This window comes from Vulpes vulpes, chromosome 4, assembly GCF_048418805.1.
Source record: "Vulpes vulpes isolate BD-2025 chromosome 4, VulVul3, whole genome shotgun sequence".
NCBI lineage: Eukaryota > Metazoa > Chordata > Mammalia > Carnivora > Canidae > Vulpes > Vulpes vulpes.
This window is the reverse complement of record NC_132783.1, coordinates 128,962,668-128,985,125: the sequence shown is the minus strand read 5'-3', so window position 1 is coordinate 128,985,125 and position 22,458 is coordinate 128,962,668. Positions and strand designations below refer to the sequence as shown.

Below are 22,458 nucleotides of genomic sequence, written 5' to 3'. Positions count from 1 at the left end.
AGACACAGGTGTCCAAGAGGAGAGACTTCCACATCTGACACTGAGGGCTTCCTCAGAATAATGATGTTCCCATCCACTCCAGCTGAATGAAGCCTGCCAGCCGACAAGCCCTCTCAATGCACTGAAAACTCTGTCAGACTTAACAGTTCCTCATTTTTATACTAGAACAAACAACCAAGGATCATCACACATACAAGCAAAGCCTGCTTTTAAAACAATAAAAAGAGATTCAGAGGAGAGAGGATCCCTAGGAGGGAAATAAAAATTACTCCCAGAGAAAATGGGGATAATATAGAAAAGAGGAAAACTAAAAACAGAAAAATTGCCTCTAAACAATATTCCAGAGTGAATATGGCATAGCCATAAAAACTAGAAGATGCAATGAAAAAGCAATAATCAGAAATAAAAATAGCTCTTACAAGTGAAATGTATTGGCTAATATTAAAAAATTTTAAAAGACAGATAAAAAATATTGGGCAATCTTTCAGGAAAAAAACCAAAGGTAAAAACATGTGAGAAAAGATGTACAAACAGGGACCTGATGGGGAAAAAAGATCCAACATCTAAATAACTGGAGTCCAAAAAGATAGTTCAGAAGACACTTTCCTTAGCAAAAGGAGATGGCAAGATCTCTTCCTGGCTATTGCCGAGTACTGTCAAAAACTCAGGAGACAAATCTTGAGTAGCTTACGTAATCATAACCAAAACAGACACAAGGCATAGGCACACATTTAAAAAATGGTCAACTCTTTTTTTGCTGAATAACTTTCTAGTCACTTCTGGTGCCACCAAGCTTATGTATTAGAATGAAAATGTATTCACGGAATGTCTAAAATGCCAGCTGCTAAAGTTATAGAATTCCACAGCATGGGCAGGAATAGCAACTGAATAAAGGAGTCCCGAACACAACCAAACCAGGACTGAAACAATCACAAACCATATTCGCTGATGGGCTAAACATCATCTTAAAATGAAACAGTCCCTTGCTACAAGTTTACACTTGTTCCGTAAAAGAGATGTGTGTCCCATGAAGTGGCAGGAGAGGTCCTGGAGCAGGTCCGGTGGATGCAGACTCTCATCCTGGCTCCACTGCTAATTAGCATGACTGAAGCCAATCACTTAATCCCTTCCTGCCTCCGCCTTGGGAGCTGCAGCACAGGGCCAACCCTGCTCCCAGTCCACATGAGAAACTTCCCAAAGCTACATTCCACCCTGTGGGCAGGCAGCGAGCGAGCAGACACATGAGCACAAGGTCAGCGCCAGCATCAAGGACACCACTGAGCAGGCCAGTGAGAGGCAGGCTGGGGTGCTGGGTGTGCTGGGACAGGAGAATCAATGACACTGTCATCACACCTGCTTAACTGAACACAGGCAGGATAAAGAAAACTTTCTTTTGTTAACATTTATGTCAAAAATGTTGAGCAAGTCACATAGGCCATATGACATGCTTGTAACAGATCTGACTCCCCTACTTAAGCAAACATTTCAAATGGACTCACCTGAGGCCAGAGCAGTACACAGAGAGCTTTCTAACGTACTGTAAGGGGAAAAGGACACATGAAACTTGTCTCTGCTCCCTTCTAAAAGAAACATTGCCAGAATTTATTTTTCCCCCATGGATGCCTTATTCCTCGAGAACACATTCTTAGAGAGTTGCAGGAGCTAATTTCTAAAATTAGGATCACTGTCACTTGCTGCAGCAGTAGACTGCAAATGCACATACCTGGAAGGCAAAACAGGTGACAAACTCCACAGGCAGGTGCAAACCAGAGCTCGCCTGCCTAGCCCAGAGGTGCAGCCATAGGTAGGTCTTTTGCCAGATTTCTGATTTTTTAAACCAAGGTAGAAGCCTGGGAATTTATATGAAAAACTCAAATTCGTCAATGTAAGGAACTAATTTGTAGTTCTTAAATCTTCTAAAGGCCAAACCAAGTATGTCTTCAGACTGTATCCTACCCGAGGGCCACCAGTCTGTATCCTATGCAACACAATTATGTTGGGGATCCCTGGGTGGCTCGCCGTTTAGCGCCTGCCTTTGGCCCAGGGTGTGATCCTGGAGTCCTGGGATCGAGTCCCGCACTGGGTTCCCTGCATGGAGCCTGCTTCTCCCTCTGCCTGTGCCTCTGCCTCTCAAATAAATAAATAAATAAATAAATAGATAGATAGATAGATAGATAGATAGATAAAATATCTTTTAAAAAAATACAATTGTGTTAAAAGATTAAAAAATGTCAACAAACCTTTTTAAGAAAACGGATCAAGCAAAATCAGCTTATACAACTGTTGGAATCGAAAAAAAATATCTGTGTTTTGCTTGTTTTATTTATGTCGTATCCTCACTTCTGCCTTAGGACGTCAGAAAGCACCGGCTCCCCATGTGCAGAGCTTGTGAAAATGAAACAGCCCACAAATGCACACTGCTTTGCTTTCTCCTCGGCTTTGAAAACTCTGGTTCCAGTCTACATGAGGTTTTGGTCCTTTCTGCCGGGGATACTCAGAAAAGAGAGGTGAAAGAGGAAAGTAAAGGCAGAGGAGGACCAGAAACTGTGGTCCAGATATGCTTTGTTTAGTCTGTTTTCTCTTTTTGGTGGGGCAGAAGGGGAAGGAGGTGGAGGGGACGGGGACAGATGACAGAGTAGGCTAGTGCATTCTGCCGGCAGGACTGTCCCCAGCAGCACCAAGGTCCAAGGGAAGGGTCTGAGAAACACCTGTTCAGTCAGAAAGACGTGAGTAAGGAGGAGCCAGAGAATCTTTGATCTCGAGAACCTATTTTTCTGTCATCACAATGAGATACTTCCCTTGTCACTGATTCACAAAAGGAACTGCCCACTGGAGGGAGAAAAGCCACTTAACTACAACATGAAATAAACATGTACGCAGGTCCCCAAACCTACAGGAGAGGAGATGCTAGAAGGTCTGCCCCAAGTGAGAGGCCGAATGGAACGTAAGCAGGATCCATACTGCTGCTCCTTCATATTCTTACTGTCCCCTTCTTTACTCTTTTCTATTAGGGGACAAAAAAAAATTGAAGAACTGTGACCAGCAGCTACTTACTCTAACTGCAGTCCTCATTCCATCCCCCCTATACACACGATCTTCAGTTCCTGGAGCACTGCCTTTGAAGGCGGCTTTTCAGGAACATAAACTTTGCAGTTAGGGAGACATCACTGTACTGTAAAGTGAAGTGTGGGGGTTTAAGGAGAGTGAGACATACTCATGAAAAAACACAAATCTGGCCGGTTTGGGAAAGTCGACTGAGACTACACAGTGCAGGAAGACAGTAAAGGTTTTTTCAGGAAGAGGGAAGCTCGAAGGAAGTGGGGTTTCAAAGGGAGATTAAGAGACAACTGCAGTAACAAAGACACACAAAGAATTACCAGTATATATTCAGCAGCAAAAAATCTAGTTCTCCTTATAGTGAATTTACAGAGAGTTATAACAAAGTACATCATTGAGAATAAGTGTATAAAAGAAAATCTTAAAAGCTTCCAGGTTGGGGAATGGCAGCCATACAAGGGCTCTGAAATGAGAACAGCATGGAACAGTTCTCTGAAACCAGGACTCTGGGCCTCACTGTGTGAGCCCAACAAGCCCTCTGCCCTCATGCAGGGACAGTGACAGTGACATGGCTATCTTCAAAGCAGGCTGCGGGTGTAGAGGAGACCCTGGGTGCATGCTCCATAAACATGGTGGGGGTGTAGAGGGGATATCAGACTTCTTGGCCCTGAAAGCTAAAGAGAACATCTCCAAAACTGCACACGAAAACTACTGTCACACTTGAATTCCATACTCAAACTGCTAATTGAGAGGATATGCCACAACTCAAAAGATACACCTTCTGCCAAAAAAGTGAGGTAGAAAAACAAAAAAAACAAACAAAAAAACAAAAAAGGGGGGGAAATGAGAAAAACGATCTATGACACTGTAATCCTGTGCCCTCCCCTCCAATCCTTACCATTTGCAAACTGCCACTTGCAAATGAATAAATAATCTTACAAAAAATACAATTATGTTAAAAGATTAAAAAATGTCAGCAAACCCCCCCTTCATGACTCCTCACATTTGCACGTATTTTCCTCCTGCCTGGAATTCCTTTCTGTACTGCCTTCTGCCGCCTTCCTCTGTTCACCTGGGAGACCCAGGGAGGAGGAAGAAGAGCCCATCCTGGCCTCTGGGATCCCACGGGAGGGACTGCTCAGCACATCAGCAGCGCAGCTCCTCCTGCTTCCGCAGCACACCAGTTACACCTCCACGTCAGGGGCTGCACCAATGCTGACCCGGAGGGGCCATCCCTGCTTTAGAGCGAAGTTTCACTAGGACACAGCCATGCCCACTTGTCTAGGTGCTGCCTGGGCTGTTCTGACATTACGGTGCTCACACTGAGGAGCTTCACAGCCACTCGCGCGGCCGCCAAAGCCCGAGGTAGTCACGTGCTCCCCGGCCCCGTACGGAAAGCTTGCTGACCCCGGCTCCGCATCACTTCCCAACTCTGTAATCCCTCCAGGAGACTGTCAGTTCCCTGCGCAGATGCTGCCCCTCGGTGAGGGTGCGGCCACCGGAGGCCACCGGAGGCCACCGTAAGCCCCCGCGCGCCGGCGCAGCGCCGGGCCCGAGCACACACTAAGCTGGCTGCTGGCTAACCCAACGCCGGGACCAAGTCAGGGCTCTAGTTCCCAACCCATGCACCGAAGTACCGCAAGGCACAGGAGCAAGTGAACTGGCATATGACAGTGTACTCGCAATTTTCAAAGGAAATAACTGCTCAACCTTATCACAACCTTTAGCTCCGGGCAGTTCAATTTCAACACCAGGCCACGCTCCATTCCTCTCGATGATCTCGTATCTTGCAAAGACAGGGTCACTGGTTACTGTGCCAAGACACAAGCACCATCCATTCAAAAATCAATGTAGAAATGGAAATGAGGGTGGCAGTGTCCGACCTATTCCCAAGGTTTGTGAAGCTATGCAGTGTCCCACAGGTTCACACATGTGGCTTTTAAGGAAGAAAATAAAAATAGGATTTTTCTTCTAACTTGTTATGCATTATTTTTCCAAACTACTACTAAAGTGTCAGCTCAGAAATACTTATTAGGTTGTTTGGAAGTAAATATTTCATAAGAAGAACTGTTAGGCATTTCTTTTGACCTGGGGGCACCATAAAAACAACGAAACTCCAAGAGCACCGTGAACCAAAAATGTGGGAATCTAGGTTAGAGGCCAGCTCAACTGCCCAGGGATTCCATTATCGCATCTAAGTCTGCACGCAGGAGAACTCGACTGAAAGGTAACCTTCCCTATGCTATAAGAACAGATCTTTGTGGATTCTTCAGAATAGTGTTTCCCCAAAAGAACTGCAGTTATTTCTTGGTCTGTGACTTTTTATCTCTCAGGATTCTTACATTCCTCTTCTTTGGCTTTGGTAATCCTCACTCCGGTGAGGACTTCCCTGTCAACTGAAGAGCCTGTTCACTATCAACTGCAGCATGTCAAAACGGATTTGAGGACATTGCTCTGGTGCCTGAAATCCTTTGAAGACTCCCCAGTGCTCCAACCTCAAGTTCCTGGCCAGCCTGATAGACAAAACCCTTCAGTCCTCTCTACTCCCCACTGCAGCAGGCTGCCTACCTCTAGCTCCCCACATTCCCACAGGGACTCCCCTCAAACCACTGCCTCTGTGCAATGTGCCTCGTGACGTTCTCCACACCTCCGTTCCTCCTATGCTGCAGGATCCACCGGAAGCCCCCCGCCCACACCACTGACAACTGATGTCTGTACACTCGCCTCTTGTCTCAGCTGGGCCGTCGGGGTGCCTGGCATGCAACAGCCTTCAATAAATGCCTATGTCTATCCCACAAGTGAATTTGTTTTTGCCTTCTCTCACAAGGGTGAAACACTCTATTATTATAATAAAGAAACAACCTGAAGAATACTCCTTCTTGTTCCCAAAGTACGCCATGGGATCTTTAACACGCTGGGGAAAAACACAATAGAAGCTCACTTTCAAAAACAACCAGGGACGGCTCTGTTCCCCAGTACATGCTTCCCCATGCTCTCATCAAGATCAAGATTTTCTTTTTAAATTTTAATCTCTTCCACTTGTTAGGCCATAAATGGCATTTCCTTGATTATGTGGTCAAAAATACCTTTCATATGTCTCCTGGTAATCTGCAATGTTTTATATACAAGACGCTTATTCTTTCTTTTGCTCATTTTTCTAATTAGACATTAATCTTTTCTTCACTGCTTGATAAGAAACAAATCCTAACATCATTCCATAATATGCATATGACCTGTTATCTACATCGCAAATATTTCCAGTTTGTTTCCTTACTTTTCAATGAGGTTTCTGTTTGACTTTCATGAAGTTAGCTTTCCCAATTTTGTCCTTTATGGTTTCTGACCATAAACTCTTTCTCATGCCAAAGCTGTATCAATTATCACCTATACAGTCTTCCAGTATAGTCAAGGCTTATAACATCTGAAACTTTAATCCAAATGAAATTAATTTTGATGTGTAACAAGAGTCGGGAAGCCAGGTTCCCCCCGGTCCCCAAAGGCTACATATATCCTAACACCACGAATTAAATAATCCATTCCTTCCCCCGTTGACTAGAGATGCCCTTAAGAGAGCATTCCTTCTCAGCTTCCTTGTGGGCTCCTTTAGCCTACTGCTTTTCCATCTTTATTTCTTCACTGAACAGCATTATCTATTCTGCAGCTCTCATCAGGCACAACTCGAAACTTCCAAATCTGTTTCCAGGACCAGCCTCTTCCCATTTACAGATTAGCCATCTGCTTACTAGGCAACTGCTTATCTACATACATCCATGAGGACCAATGGGGTCCTTCAGGGACGACAAAACATTTTGACACCACATACCACTTAGGTATTTCATAGATCCATCTCCACAGGGATAAAAATTAAACTCACTTTCCCCTCTCGATCTGCTCTCTTCTGCCCCAGTCCTTGTTCATGGCACCAGTGTCTACTGGGTCACCCAAACACGAGTAACCCTTAACTCCTTCTTCCCCAACCCTTCCACCTACTCGTCAGTTTTATCTCTTAAGCAGGACCTGTCTCTCTCCCTATCCCTTTCCCCTCTCTGCGCATCCACTGCCCTGGCCAACCCTCAGCAGCACTGCGGCACAAGTACTTTAATCACAGCTTAATCCACCCCGTGGCCTCTGGCTTCCACAGTGACTCCTCTGGCTTTAATTAGCTTCTCCATCTCTAACCCTCACTGTCCCTTCAAGCTTCAGGCCAAGGGCCAGGAGCTGCCTGACCAACTGTTCAGACTGTAGATCCAAACTCAAATTCAAACTTCAACCCCACAATCCCTTCCCCCTCAACTCCCTGTCCCTGGGACATCTTTGCCTCCTGGCTCCCTCACAGGTCATCACGCCCAGATACTGGCATTCTCTTCATGCTCCCACTGCACTCTGTTCAATTTCCACTCTGGGCATTTATTATATCATACCAGGTATTATGGAGATTATTCTTCCCTTTCCTCCCACCCTCTCTTTACAAAAAATTATGAGCTCCTCAAGAGCAGGGATTTGTTTTTGTAACTCTCTTGCTTCTAAAAGGGCTTTACACACACCATATATTCAAGATCTATTTAATAAATTGAACAAATCCACCCAAATGGCACCCTGGGTGAGGAGTGAAAAATAGTTCAATGACACCTGTTTCTTTACATTCCGAAGAGAAAGCTGAATGGTATGCTTTTGAACACATCTGTGTGCTACAGAAAAAATTATATGAATAAAAAGATAAAATTGGGTCAAATTGTTGGAGGCTTTTAAAAAGAATACATGGAGCAAAATTATCCTATAAATCCTTCCTAAATTCTAAGAGGAAGAAAATATTATGCAATAGTATTGTGTGGTTGAAATGCTACTTTTAGCTAAGTCTGCTGTGATAATACACAATTTATAAATATTATTTTTCAGGTATCACGCAGTATTAATGCATTATTTATTATCGGCAGGCACTATTTTAAGTTCCTCAAATGCAGTATCAGATTAAATCCCTATACCCACCTGAAGAGGCCAGTATCATCATTCTCCCCTTCTTTATAACAAGGAAAATGAGGCACAGACAGGTTTTTGACAATTGCCTGAGGTCACACAGCTAGTCAGGGGCAGAACTTGGATTTGAGTCCAAGCCTGGTTACCAACCTCATCTCTAGCCCATTACACATAAGTGAAAAACATGGAGTGGAAAAAGAAAATATCACTGAACCAGAGTCACGTGTCCTGGGCTCCGGTCCGTATCCCACCACTGATCAGGTGGCAGGTATGTGACCTCCTCGGACAAATCTCCTAACATCACTAAAATCCCATGACAGCGCCCTAGGGCCTACCTCCCCTACTTTCCACCTCCCCTAAGAAATGCATAGCAACTCGATTCCTAGGACAGCCTGCCTGTCGCCTTGAACTAGCAGATCTAGAATGCCACGAGGGAGGCTGCTCTCCACACTGCCCAGCCGAACACCGCTCCTGGGAGAATTACCCCACCTACTTTCCCAAGCACTGCCAGTCCTCACATCATGACCGAGCTCAAACAACCTACGTTCAGGGAACAAAATCTCAAATTGCTTCCACCTTACTATTCTCCTCCCAACCTTGAGGTATACTTTTAGTTAGTTAGCTCTTTGACTCGGCAGGTACGAGCTCAAACCCACCCTGAGGACCAACCAGATGAAGTGAGTGAGGCTGGCCACAGGGACGGAGTAAGGAGTGCACAGCGGCGGTGGGTAGCCTCCTGCTGGTGCTTTACTTCTATACAACCACCATGTAGAACGTGGTCCAGTGTAGTCATAGGCCATCAAGATTTTCAAAAAGGGACAGGAATGCAGGTTTGGTTTTATAACGTGAAATCTCCTTATTTTTAAATGTTGGCAACTAACTCTTTATGAAACACTATGTGAGCCAAAGAAAACATATTTGTAGGCCAAGTACAGTTCTTAGGGCACCAGTTAACAACCTGTTTTCAAAATGTATTGGCATTAAAAAATTCTGGACTTGCTGTTGAAATAATCTTAAAATATAAACTGTTTGAAGATTTATATTTCAGTGCACAGATATTGACCAAAGTGTGCCTGAATGTTTTCTTAACACTCTTTGGGGTCAGAATCTCAAAGCTCTCTCCTCTCCAAAAGAATTCAAATGGTCCTTTTCTTTTCTTTATAGCATTATTTAAACCCAGATGTCCAAGTCCTAAGCATTATTTTAGAATGTAAATGCTTCTCAAAAGGAAAACAGGAAAAAAAGAATTAAAACAAAATCTTTAGCTTCTGACCATACTCTATGACATCTTTTAAGCATGTGGAAGCACAATACTTCACCTTACATTCACTCGAAACTTCTAAATAGAGCTGAATAGAGAATGAAAAATACAACAGAAATAACTAGTTTCTGGCCAAACTGTTTTTGGAAAAGGATGTTCTGTGGGATATCCTGTCAAGAAAGCACATTCTACAGATGAGAGAAGAGATGTGAGCTTGACACTGATGCTGGGTAAGATTACAGAACATATCAGGAAAGGGACCCTGGGCCAATGAACCTCAGCCCACCCGTACCCCCTTACTCACCTTACCTTCTTACCTGATAAGGCAACTGAACTGAGAAAAGCAAGTGTCAGCAAGAGCTTTTCTAAATGCTTTAAAGATACTTATGAGCAAGATGAAGAGACACATACTGTATACAAAAGACTATAGGGGGTTGTTTTGTATTGTATGCTAGCAATGAGACTAGATCTTAAGCATGTTGACCCCCTCCACACACAGAAAGGTAACTGTGAGGCGACCGACATGTAGATTAATTTGATGGTGCTCAACCTTACTCAAAGGGCACTAATTATAGGATGATGTCAATTTGGCCTGTTTTTCTTGTGCTTTTCATTAATGAACTCGATGATGAGCCAGGAAACCCATTCCTCAATCTGTAGATGAAAAGAATGGGCAAAATACCAAATATATTACAGTGTAGTAATAAGGATTCTAATAAGTTAATCCAATAAACTAGTATGAAAGATAAATCTAGAATCAATAATTTCAGGGTCCAAAATAAAATGATGCTGATGCTGACGATGGCAACATGTGCAAAATGAACAAATACAGGTCAGAAGAGATGTGATCTAGCTGTAACATTGTGGAAAAAACGCAAAGGGCTGATCAGTGAAATGGGCCCACAATGTAACATAACTGCCAACAATTAGTAACAACAAGGACAACTCTTGTGTCTCCTCATTTTACCACAATGCCTAAAATCCTATCCTCCAGCAGCATTAAAATCAGAGGATTCACTTTTAGCCTGAAAACTTTACAGGTAGGTAATCCAATAGTAAGGTATTCCTAATATTACAAATAAGCTATTATTGACTTTACTAATGCTCAAATTATTTTAAGTTCTTGTTTTGGTGTAAATCTCACCCCATTTATTCTTATCCCATCTCTCCATAAGTGTGCCTACTCCCTATTTTTTTCTCAGCTTTCCTGAGGTATAACTGACAAAACTGGATACATCTCCAGGGGACAACTTAAGGATCTGATATACACTGTGAAATGACTGCCATCATCAAGTTAATCTACACGTCGATCACCTCACAGTTACCTTTTTGTGTGGAGGGGGTCAACATGCTTAAGATCTAGTCTCATAGCAATTTTCAAGCATACAGTACAAAATTACTGTACTGTAATTTCAGCCACAATGCTGTCCATCAGACCCCCAGAATGTACTCATCTTAGAGCTCAAAGTTCGTAACCTGTGACCAACATCTTTAACTCAAGCAGCTACTTCGTCACTACAGACTTTACCTACTCCCTATTTTACAATGCCACCCACACTTAGGGACCCCTCATTTAGCAATGTAAGGGTAAGGCATCCACTAATCTGTGTTTGGAAGCTCTAAACACACTGAATGTTTCTGCACTGAGTTTAATCAGAAGCTTAAAAAAAGGCACGGCAGACTGAGCAGGAGAGGAGCTTACAGTCTCCGCTACTCCATGTCACTACCTTGACATTGGAAAATACTGACCAGCTTCCGGGGCCAGGCCTGGTGGGGGCCCTTCCCCTCGGCCTACAGGACCACAGCGCTCCTCACTGGTCTCTGGATTCCCAAGCCCTTCACGGCACAACCAAGGGTCATCTTTCTGAAATGTTGGTCTCACGTGCCCCAAATTTTCCACCACTCTCCCTGGCCTACTGGAAAAGTTGCTGACATTAGCATGACATGGGGCTCTCCACTGTTTCAGGCCTCCTAACTTCCCACTCCCACCTCTGCCCGCAGCATCGCCCCTGCACTCAAGTCCCAACAAACGTGCCAGACTCTGCTGTCCTCTGTGTCCCTGCACGCACTGCAACCTCTGCCCAGAATGTCTGTCCCTCTCTCTCTTCCTTGTCCACGTAACAAACACCAACCCATCCTTCCAAAGTAAGCTCATACTGTCCCACATCCAACCTTCCCCAGTGTCTTTCCTTATACGCCCCCCAAATGAGACAAATTTCAGTTACCATTTACCATCTAGATTATCGCTGCTGTCTATGTTGTAGTAAAAAAAGATGTTTCTTATTGTCTCTATCAGAAGCATAAAGAGAGCAGGCCGATCAGACCCACTCAGCAAGGTACATGACCTCCACTGCACCTGCAAGCATCTGAGGTTTTGATCCCAGCAGTACATCCCATGGTAGGTTTGAGTACAGCAATCACAGCTTTGACTATTTGTAAGTGAGCTGAAAAGTTCCAAAACAGAGACATCTGAAATTTTATTGAAGCTGGCATTTGAGAAGGGGCAAGCAAGCTAAGTTCAATGTCTAGCCAACAGCCTAATGTCTGCATGTCAACACAGCTTGCTTGCTCTCTACTTGCCAATGCGTACTCAGTACATCTCACTGAGAGACATAAAGAGGGTATTTCTTTCTGAAAAGTGATCTCCATTCAACAACAGAAAAAGCAAGCAAGCAAGCAAGCAAGCTGACTGCTGGTTCCAGTGGGAACAGGATGGAGAGGGTAAAGTGGACCATGGAAAGCAAGAGAGTATACAGAAAAAAACCTGAGATAAATGAGGAATAAAATGCTGGCTCTGCTGGTGCCTCTGACCTGTGACATGCATTTTACACAGGCACAAGAAAAAAGGATTTGTGAAACCATCTTTTATTAGGCTGTATGAGGGAAATGAAATGCAAGGTCACTGCTTGTCATCATGAAAGTTCTGAGGCTTCCTTTGTGACTGCTGCATCTACTTTATATTAGAATTTTTCAACTGTTACCAACTTAAAAATTGCCCTTACACTAGGAAATTACAAAATTAATGTTATTTTATATATTTTAGGCTGCATGCTTTATTGTTCTCATCCTCCGTAAGATTATGTGTTAGAATTTCTCAAATGGGAGATCTATGAATTCCATTCCCATCTCAATAATTTTATAAAAGATAATCTCAGGGCAGCCCTGGTGGCGCAGTGGTTTAGCGCCGCCTGCAGCCCGGGGTGTGATCCCGGAGACCCTGGATCAAGTCCCATGTCAGGCTCTTTGCATGGAGCCTGCTTCTCCCTCTGCCTGTGTCTCTGCCTCTCTGTGTCTCTATGAATAAATAAATAAAATCTTTAAAAAAAAAAAAAGATAATCTCAAAAAGGCATGCCCTTCACAGAAGATATACAGTAGCAATTTTAAGACTATTAGCCTAGGATATTCTTACACATGTATAAGGTAAATCAGTAAATCCTCAGCAAAGGAAATAACCTAGTCAGATTCTCCTGGAGTTTGTAGAAGAAGCAGGAGGCAATGTTTGTGTTCACTGAAAAGTAACATCAAGACAAAGTTTCTTTTAGAATTGCAGGAGAGGAAATAAGTCCTGCTTGGCTGTCAGCAGTGGTAATACCATTTACTAAGTGTGTGCAGGCCTCCTGGCCCTGCACCATACTGGCCACTTGCCATGGCTACTTCCCATATCCTGCAAGTGAAGGGGGCACGTCTGTCTGGGACTGTTGTATATGTGATGCCTACCCACTACCCAAGGGGAGAAAAGGCCCCTAACAATTACTGAATGAGTGAATGACATCTCATTCTACCTCTACAAAAGGGAAGAAGATCAGATCCTGACCTTCAAGAACTTATCACTCATGACTATTAAAGACAAATATAAGAGCCTTCTATTTAAAATTTCTTGGCAATGGAAAACATTTCAGTTTTAAAGTAAATAAATATTCAACAAAATATTTCCCAGTGACCATAAACAACAAAATATTTTGTCAGAATGTCCTGAAATGCTTTTCACAAAGGTTTGATATAACTTGTAAAACAAGTTATTCTGCTTAGAAATTCTGTATTAATAGGAACACAATATTGACTTTAGTCATACCATGTTGGTGGGGTCAAGGTAACATTTATCAAACACTACCTGTAGGCACCTTGAGCTGGATAATACTATTACCATTTTACAGATAAGGAGACACATAGAACTTGCCCAAGTTCACACAACCAGTAAATGGGAAATAGCATCTATTCCCTTTCTCTGAGCTATATAACATGCTTTATATAATGGAAATCAGGAAAATGATAATAAAAAATAATAGTCACTTGTAATTTCAACACATAAAGATAATCTCACCTAACATTCAGTGTATAATTTCCCTGGCATTTTACCAAATAGGTAGAAAATTGTACAGACAGACACACACACACAAACTCACTCTCTTACATTCACCCTCCAAAACAACCAAAAAGCTTAGATCAATTTATACATGCAATTTGCAATCTTTTTCAGTTTGCAAATTTTGATTTTCTTGCACATCAATAAATTATTCCCCTACCTCACTGTTAATAAATAAAGGGCTCTCCATTACATGTACATACTACAATTTGTGTAGCCAATATCCCTATTATTAAGCATTTAAATTGTTTCTAGTTTACAACTGTCATAAACAAAACTACAAAAACCATTTTTGTAAATCAGAGGTTGGTTTTTTTGTGTGTACTTTGTGGGGAAGTCACCAGAATCTGGAGATATGTTTTTCCCAAACTTCAGAGAGCAACCCCTTCCCAATTTTGAGATACTTCACTAAGTAGACTTCCCACCAAGTTAAGAATCACTGTTGGGGAGAAAGCTACTGACAGGAATATGGTATCTATATGTACTGTGTAGGTAAAGCCAGATGCTATAGACTGGTCTCTGTACACATGCTTATTTCTTTTTCCTTCGTTTAAATTCCTAGTGATGGAAATGCCTGACTAAGGGACATGGCACATTTTTGAGGCTTTCCATGAGTAATACAAAATTGCCCTCCTGGAAAGTTAAAACAATTCAAACACCCACCAGCAACATTTGAAGTGACAATTCCCCAAATCCTCCAGTTGGCTAGACTTGTTTTTAAACAATGAAATCACCATATAGCCTTAAGTTTTAAAAATAGTGAAACTCCTAGTAGCACATATCTAAAATTCAGATAACTTAAAATGCCATATTTTAAAATACATATATTTTCAAATACAAAATATAAAACTTTAACGAAATCGGATTCCAGCAGACTGAGCTTATAGGATGACAACTAGAAAATTTAGTGAAACCAGGCTCGGAAGGTGCCCCATTAGTAAGTAAAACTCCACATCTTCACTCACCTGTCTGGCTAATATTAGGCTTAATATTTGAGGCTTTAATAGCAACATGCCGTATTTTTTAACAACTCATGAAATTGTACATTCTTTCAAATTTTATAAATATCTTAGAGCCAATATGGCAATCTGAAGTTGTTAAAATCCTGTAGGTATTCATTTATCAACAAATATCTGAATGCGTATTATGGGCTGGGCAATGTTCTCAGCTGAGGACATGGCGGTGAACCCCACCAAGTCTCTGTCTTCAATGAGTTACTACTGGATGGGGGGAGGGAACTCAGGACCCTGCAGGGAGGAATCAGCAGATCATGGTTACAATGCCAGTCTGGAACCCCTGGATTCTTGGGCAGATTAAAACATCTCTGGGTCTTGGTTTCTTTATCAGTAAACTTAAGAAGCTGACCAGATGACCTGAGTTAACTTCTGGATCTCCAATTCTAGACTTTCTTTGGTTTTGTTTGAATGTTTAAGTTCTTATTACTAGTAAGAGCTCTGCATTTTAAGCTCTATATAGTTCCACATGGATCTCCACAGGAAAAAAAAAAAGATAATTTTACATCTAGAGTAAAAACCCTGGTGATCCGGGTATCTTCAAAGAATAAACACAGGATAGGTTCCAGTTCAATGAAGATTTATGCTTTCAACTTAAACGGTTTCTTTGAAGAGGTTTCTAGAACACCTCGCCTCCTTCACTTCTGCACTTGACTATAAATACTGAGTCATGAAACGTGACACAGGACCTCACCGGTATGGCAGGAAGGGTCTCCAAGCTTGTGGACAGGAGTGGCAGGCTTTAAGGTGGCACAATGGTGCCTTCAGGGGCTGGGGCACTGAAGTCCTGGGGGATTCTCACCTCTCTCCAGCTGACACCCACTGACAACTCATAGGCACACACATTTCTGTCCACAGCATGTCTACAACTGACTGCCCCATTAGCATTTCTAATATTAGTAACGGGAAGCACTACTTCTGCCACCACTTGTTATTTTCCACCAGATGTTCCTGCTACCACCATCTCCACTGTCCGCAGATCCAGAGTCTCCTTGAAGCTGCTTCTGAGGGCGTCGCAGGAAGGCACTGCGAGGGATGCAGCATCCCAAGCCACTCCCTTCTAGGGAAGCACCACACACACACACACACACACACACACACACACACACACACACACACTTTCAGGAAATGATATCGCCTCCTTGTGGTCCGTCCGGATACTGCCACTTAGTAATAAAGCTAGATTCTCAATTACAGGCCCTTAGGATGATTCCAAGTCTTCTGTACCTTGCCCTACAAACCAGAAGAATGGGCAAAAGCCAAGATTTTTTCTCACCTCTGTGCAAAATTCCATGAAAAATTCACCCACCAGAAGTTTTCCCTCACCTTTCCACACAAAATCATAAAACGGTATCTGAGAACCACCACCTTTGCACGCGTGAGTGACATTAGCAACAACAACTAGTGAAAAAGTATGTGCTGTAATTTTAGACAATGTTAAGACAAAGTTGGAATTCCTGCATCTCTATAGTTCATAAAGGAAATATAAAGGAAGTAGTAAAAGTACTTTAACTCAAACATCGAAGCCGCTAAATCACCACAACCAGTTACATATAAAACAGATGCTTACATGCTCCTGCTATACGAAGAACTTTTACTGCAGGGACAGTGACAAAGGACAAAGCTGACTTCACCTAGGCCTTAGAGGAGTCACAGAATCCATCCTTTACACAGTGTTTGAGCAGAGCTCATGAGAAAAAGTTGGAAGATAAACCTAGAGACAACTTATTGGGTTCTGGCATCAACCAATTAGAATATCAAATTAAAAAATTTAAAACCCTCATTCTGCAAGATGACGAAACTCCTAATATCAAACAGAAGTCAAAAAGTCACAGTCAAGAGAAAGATAACAGATTCCTATTAGACATCTATAACAATTACTTGGCAAAAACCTCATTTCCCACGCTTTCAATTAATATAAAGGAACATGTATTTAGAATGACAAACAGATTAGAAGTTGGGAAGAGGAAATACCACAGTTCCTGATACTCCCTAAAATAGAACATGCACACAATCTTCCTGTGAGAATAAAAGTACCTGCATAAAGTACGTATGTTTTATTTGCTCATTAGTCTGTCATCGGCCCCAAGGAATTAATGTATGTAGTATCCCTCCCTCCCCCCCCCCCCAAAAAAAAGGTATCTGAAAATTTAACACCGGCCACTAACAAACCTACTGAAATCAAAGATGAAACCTCTGACTAAATTACTCAGAGATCACTATCATGTCCTGGAAAATTAGGTACGCTTTTAAGGCTTCATACTTTAATTTCATGGAAAAGCAATCAAATGCAACCAACGTAAAGCAATACTTTGAGAGGACGTGCATAACAGATTTGGTAACGTGAAGGGCCAGAGCCAAGATGGAAAGGTCCAGTAAGACTCCTGAATCTAAGTATTTTGACCAAAATCAAGCAGGATTATTTTTTTAACTCTCAGATTACTCATTAATTCAACAAATATTCACAGCCCACCCTGACTGAGGCTGCTCTTGGTGGTGAGAAAGGATGGGGAGCAATCAGACCCTCCCGCCCTTCTGGAGCTTCCAGCAGGTGGAGGACTGCCACCAGCCAAGGCCTCTAGTCCCCGTCTGCAAACATTCCTTCGCACGTGCAGATACACAGGGCGCCCAGTGCAGCGCCTGCTCTCTCCTGCCTGCCACTTTCTCATCTCCTCTCCATCTTAAGGCCCAGCTGCAGAGACAGCCCTCTGTTCCTCAGGCAAGAGGCTCAGTCTCCCTGGAGGGCCTCTGCACTTGCTGTTCCCCCTGCCTGAGCCACTCTTCCTCCAGACATCTAAACACAGCCTTCCCTCCATCAACTCTCTGCTCAAACCTCTCCATCTGAGAGAGAGATTCAGGACCACTCAACCCAAAACAAAGGCCCCCATCCTGGCAAAAACCTCAAGTCTTTGAGGTTTTTTTTACTACAAAAACCCCTCTTTACTACAGCCAAGTCTTACTACTTTCCCAGTGCATATCACTCCCTGGTATTACCGCCTTTATCGCTTCTCTGCTTTCTGTTCCTCTCCCCCAGGGAGAGGTGAACCCACTATAGCAGGGTCCGTCCACTCTGTGCAATGCTATACTTGCAGTCCCTATAGAGTTCCCTGCAATGTAACAGATGCTCAAGATGCATTTTTCAGAAAAGCAAATATAGGCAGTATTAGCAGTTTTGTACTACAATGGCAGGTGCCACTTAATAAAGGGAAAACACCTTAAATGCTAAAAGAGTTAATCAGCATAAAATTATGCTTAAAGGACTCTTAAAATACTCTAAAAAGATAAACGTAATGAACATATAAAGGTCATCACTGGCTAATATTCGACTTTTATAATGTATCAGGCTCAATTTCCAGGATTAGCATTACTTCTACAACTTACTGTGTTTTAAAAGCACTCTGAGATGTCGATCTTTAATTTAAAAGAGCCAAATATTTTCTGAAAGCATATCCCCCTTTAGGAGTTACTCATAACCTTCTCCTAAGCTGTACAATTTGCAACCACATTATATAACGACATTACAATGTAAGATATTGGAGATAATCTATGAAAGGCAGGCATTTTAGTGACTAATGGTGAACAAAAACAGCCTTCACCTTCAATTTAATCGAAGGTACAAGCCTTTTCTCCATGTTCAAAAATATTTACTCTCAAGAATTTTTCTTACAGATTATTCTAAGAGGTTTCCATTTGCTCTTTAATTTCTCAAAACAAGGAAGGTATTAATCAAGATATATGACTTTAGTTCCTGGCCATCAGGGCTCAGGCTTCACCACGGAGACATCAAAGATTCTTCTGGATCACTATGAAATTATACAAAAGCAGATGATACATATTGGAGAGAAGGGACATTTGTTTCCTGGAACGTGAGGCAAAGAAGTAAGTTACTACTGCCTTCGGGCCTCTGGGAATAACTAAAATCCATTTAAAAACCTTAAAAACTAATGTTTTACGATAATTTTATAACGAAATATTAGAAACAACCTACATATATCTCAATAAAAGAAGGTTAAATAAATTATGGTTCACCCTTGCTTGGAGTACTCTCAGCAGCTCTCCCAGAATGAGACAGCTCTCTTCAGTACTGATAGAGAGACTGCCAAGATTCAGCACTCTAAGGGAAGGGCGGGGAGCTGGTGCAGAGCAGCATATACAATGTGTCCTCGTTTGTGGAAAAACAAATAAAAAGGACACATATGAAATGTTTATACTAGCATAAGCTATATCTGGAAAGATATAGACAAGGAACTAGTAACCCTGGTTCCTGGGGAGAACAAGGTGCTGTGTTTCAGAGAGGGGAGAGAGACACTTTCCACTCCAGAGCTTTTTAGATCTATTCAATCTCCTACAAGTGTGCACAGATCGCCTGTCCCACAAATTATTACAATACATTTTAATATCAGAATAATTTATACCATTGCCAGCATATGGTTCAAGGATCATCTTCAAAAGTACAAGCTTCCAAAAATGACAAAAGTTGTTGGGTTCGGCAGCCTAGTTCCTGATCCTTAATTCCCAGAAGAGAATCCAAGTCTCCACTAATTAGAGAGGCACGCTTGTGATCTCACCTATTACAAAGCAAATAAGCCTCAATTCAATTCTTGGAAGGGAAATAGCTGCTAAGTTCACCTTGAAAGCATACTTCGCATTTAAATTGAGCTTGTTACTACCTAATGAAGCCTTCAAATTAACACAGTTTCCACCTGGCGGTAAAACAGAAAGTCAATGTAAAAAACAAGAGGAGAGTCTGGAGTTTCTGAAAACACTAAGGTTTCCCTTCTTCTGCCAGGCTTAGACAAGGAATCCTCTGATATTAGTGAAATGGGATTTCAGATCTGTAGCAAAATAATAATTTTAAGGGGAGGGGCAATCATCGTTTGCACTATACAAACGCTTTATTTAATTCTTCGTTCCGTAGGGGATGGGAATTTGCCTCGAATTTAAGATTCCATTGTGGACCTCTGACTCAATGATACTGTCACATTAATTTTATTCCAAACAAAACTTTTAATCAAAGGCAAATCTGAAACTGAAAACAAACACGTCAGAAGACAAACCTTAAACTGGAACCCTTCCGTTGAAAAATGCATGTTAAAAAAAAAACACATAAAAAGAAATGCAAAAAATTTCATTTCCCTACAAATGCTACTCGATAATCACACATACACGTTGTATCAACATTGGGCTGCATTAAACACACCCATATGAAGAGGAACACAAAGATACTCAATTGAGAATGAAGATCTCATACACACACGTATATGATTTGGGGGGGTTGCGGGGGGTAGCTGAAGGTGGGGGCCAAAACCACGTTATTCGAGCCCAGAAGTAAACCCACAGCCGCTTGATAATGCAGTTTTCTGTCGAGAGCTCAGAACCCTAAAGATTCCAGCTCCATCCTTTGAGACAACCTCAGAAGTGGCATCTCTCCTGAAACCCAACTCCGATCGCTGACACTTTTAACTTTGGGTTTTTCGACTTCAGCAAGTCTTCGGACAGACGCACGCAGAGTACAGGTACGTGCGGAGGGGTTCGAGCAAGAGCTCCAGCACGCCCGGGGTCACCAAGCCAATCGGTCGCTCCCATCCCCAAAGGGAAATAGGAGTTAAAGCTCCTTCCCATCCCCCAGGTGGCCTCGGGTCTCAGAACCCAGCGCCCTCCGTGGGGCAGCAGTCGGCGGCCGCAGAGTCGGCGCCCTCGGGGACGCGGGGTGGCCCAGGGCGCGGAGAGCGGCGCGACCCGGGGCGCCCCCCCCCCGCGGGCGCCCCCAGACCCGCGCCGGCCGCCCGCAGCGCTGCCCCCGCCCCCGCCCCCGCCCGCGCCCCCGCCCCCGCGCCCGCACTCACCGGCCGCTCCCGCGCCGCTATCTCGCCATCCCCCGCCGTCCGCTCGGCCGCGCCCGCCGCCGCCCGGGGGCTGCCCGGAGCCCGCAGTCGCCCGGGGACCGAGGCGGGAGGAGGAGGGGGGCCGGGCACAACCCGCCGCCCCGCCGCCCCCGGCCCAGCGCCGGGCGGGCTGCTCCAGGCGGCCACGGGGGTCGGGCGGCCCGCTGCCCTCCGGAGCCCCGGGAGTCGCCGCCGCCGCCGCCAGAGCCCGCCGGAGGCAACGCTAACGGCCACCGCCACGGCCGAGACGCTCCAGCCCGGACTGCGGCGCGCGGGGGCGGTGCCTGCACGCCGCTCGGCGGGGGGCGCTGCGGCCCGGCCCCGCCCCCGGCCCCGCCCCGCCCCCGGCCCCGGCCCCCGCCCCGGCCCCGGCCCCGGCCCCGCCCCGCGCGCCCCCGCCGGAAGCCGCGCGCGCGCCCCCGCCGCCCCCGGCCCCGGCCCCGCCCCCTCCGCCGCGCGCCCCCGCCCTGGCCACGCCCCCGCCCCCGCCAGGCGCGCGCCCCCGCCGCCCCGGCCACGCCCCCTCCGGCGCGCGCCCCCGCCCTGGCCACGCCCCCGCCGCCCCGCCCCCGCCCCCGCCCCCGCCCGGCGCGCGCGCCCCAGGGGCCGTCCCTGGGAGCCCGAGGAGCGCGGCGGCGCGCGGGGCCCGAGCGCCGGGGGTGGCGCCTCCGCCGAGAGCCGTGTCCGCAGGCGGATCTCGGAAGGTCGCGGAGGAGGCCGGGCCGGCCCGGCGCGCGGCGGCCCCGAAAGCTCTCGGCCAGCGAGCGCTGCGCAGAGGACTGGAAAGCGCGGGGCCGTGCCTCGGCCTCCCCTTGCAAAAACACGGAAACCAGCTCCTGCGCCTCGGCGAGGGTGGCTATGGTTGCGGGGTGGGGGGGGGAGATGGGGGCAGGGGGCGATTGCTTAGATGTTTTGAGTTACCTAAAAATGCGCCCCGGGCTGGGGCCCTGGCGCCCAGGCCACCTTCCTTCTCGGGGCTGCGGGGCTGCGGGGCTGCGGGGCTCCCTCCGTCCGACAGGGCCCGCGGGGCCAGCCTCGGAATATCCTGGAGCCATCTAGTCTTGCCTCCAAGGCGTGGTGGGCTTATTTGTGCAGAGAAGAAACGGATCCCTTAATGGGGTGAGATTTTTTCCCTCCGTGCATTGTTCCCATTTCCGCAGTTTCACTTGGCCTCGATTTTCTTCCAGAGTAATGCACCAAATGAAATTAGCTGGAGAGCCCTTGATGGCGCAGAATCATGGCTTGAAGATGTTTACACTCCACGCCGGACGCGTTTGATGGTGTTCTCTTCGGCGCAATTAATTTTGCAAAGTTCAGAAATGTGCCAGATAGAGCCCCTGGCACGCAGAGTCACAGGGCCCTGCAGACACACCTTCAGTAGGAAGCCAGCTTGTTTGTTTCGTTTGTGATTTATTTGATACACCAGCACCAAGGCCGATGTGTTTTCTAGAGACGTTTGGGTGAAATTCTAAAGCAGTTTCTAAATTGGCGAAATGAAGTTTATTTTCTGAAATAACATTTCCCTGTTGATAATGTGACTAAAATGGGCAACAAGACACGTGCAAGAATGCTAATTCAAAATAAGCTTCAGAGACAAAAATATGCATTTCCCTATTAGTGTCCTAATGGTCAACTCCATCCACGTGCATATTTTGAACACCAAAACTGAATGCTTCCTATTTTGTCCCTAAGATCTTGTCTGGAAAATGTGCTTCTACTAAGTGTACCTGAAGCTCTGTTTAAGTTGTACAGCACTGCTTTTTGTTTACCCCCATCCTTGAGCCCATGATGGTTTGGGAAATTTATCAGTGTTCCATATTGGAGAATCCTCTGTCTTTTTCAATAGGCACAGTGCCTAGGGCCCATAATAGTTTTAGGTGCCCGCAAAAATGGTCTAATTTCAA

General features: G+C 44.8%; 1 protein-coding gene across 3 annotated transcripts in view; it reads right to left on the bottom strand.

The window, feature by feature from the left end:
* Window positions 1-21,954, bottom strand: part of LIFR (LIF receptor subunit alpha) — a 78,318-nt gene extending 56,364 nt beyond the window's left edge. The window contains exon 1 of one of the 3 annotated variants that reach the window (XM_072757056.1): window positions 21,476-21,954. In XM_072757056.1, the coding sequence (XP_072613157.1) occupies window positions 21,476-21,609 (134 nt within the window). In that variant the 5' untranslated portion in view covers window positions 21,610-21,954. Of the gene's footprint in view, window positions 1-19,084; window positions 19,238-20,515; window positions 20,809-21,475 lie in introns of those variants that run through there. The other 2 variants (XM_072757057.1, XM_026016659.2) reach the window with 2 other exon arrangements.
* Between the last annotated feature and the right edge of the window lie 504 nt (window positions 21,955-22,458).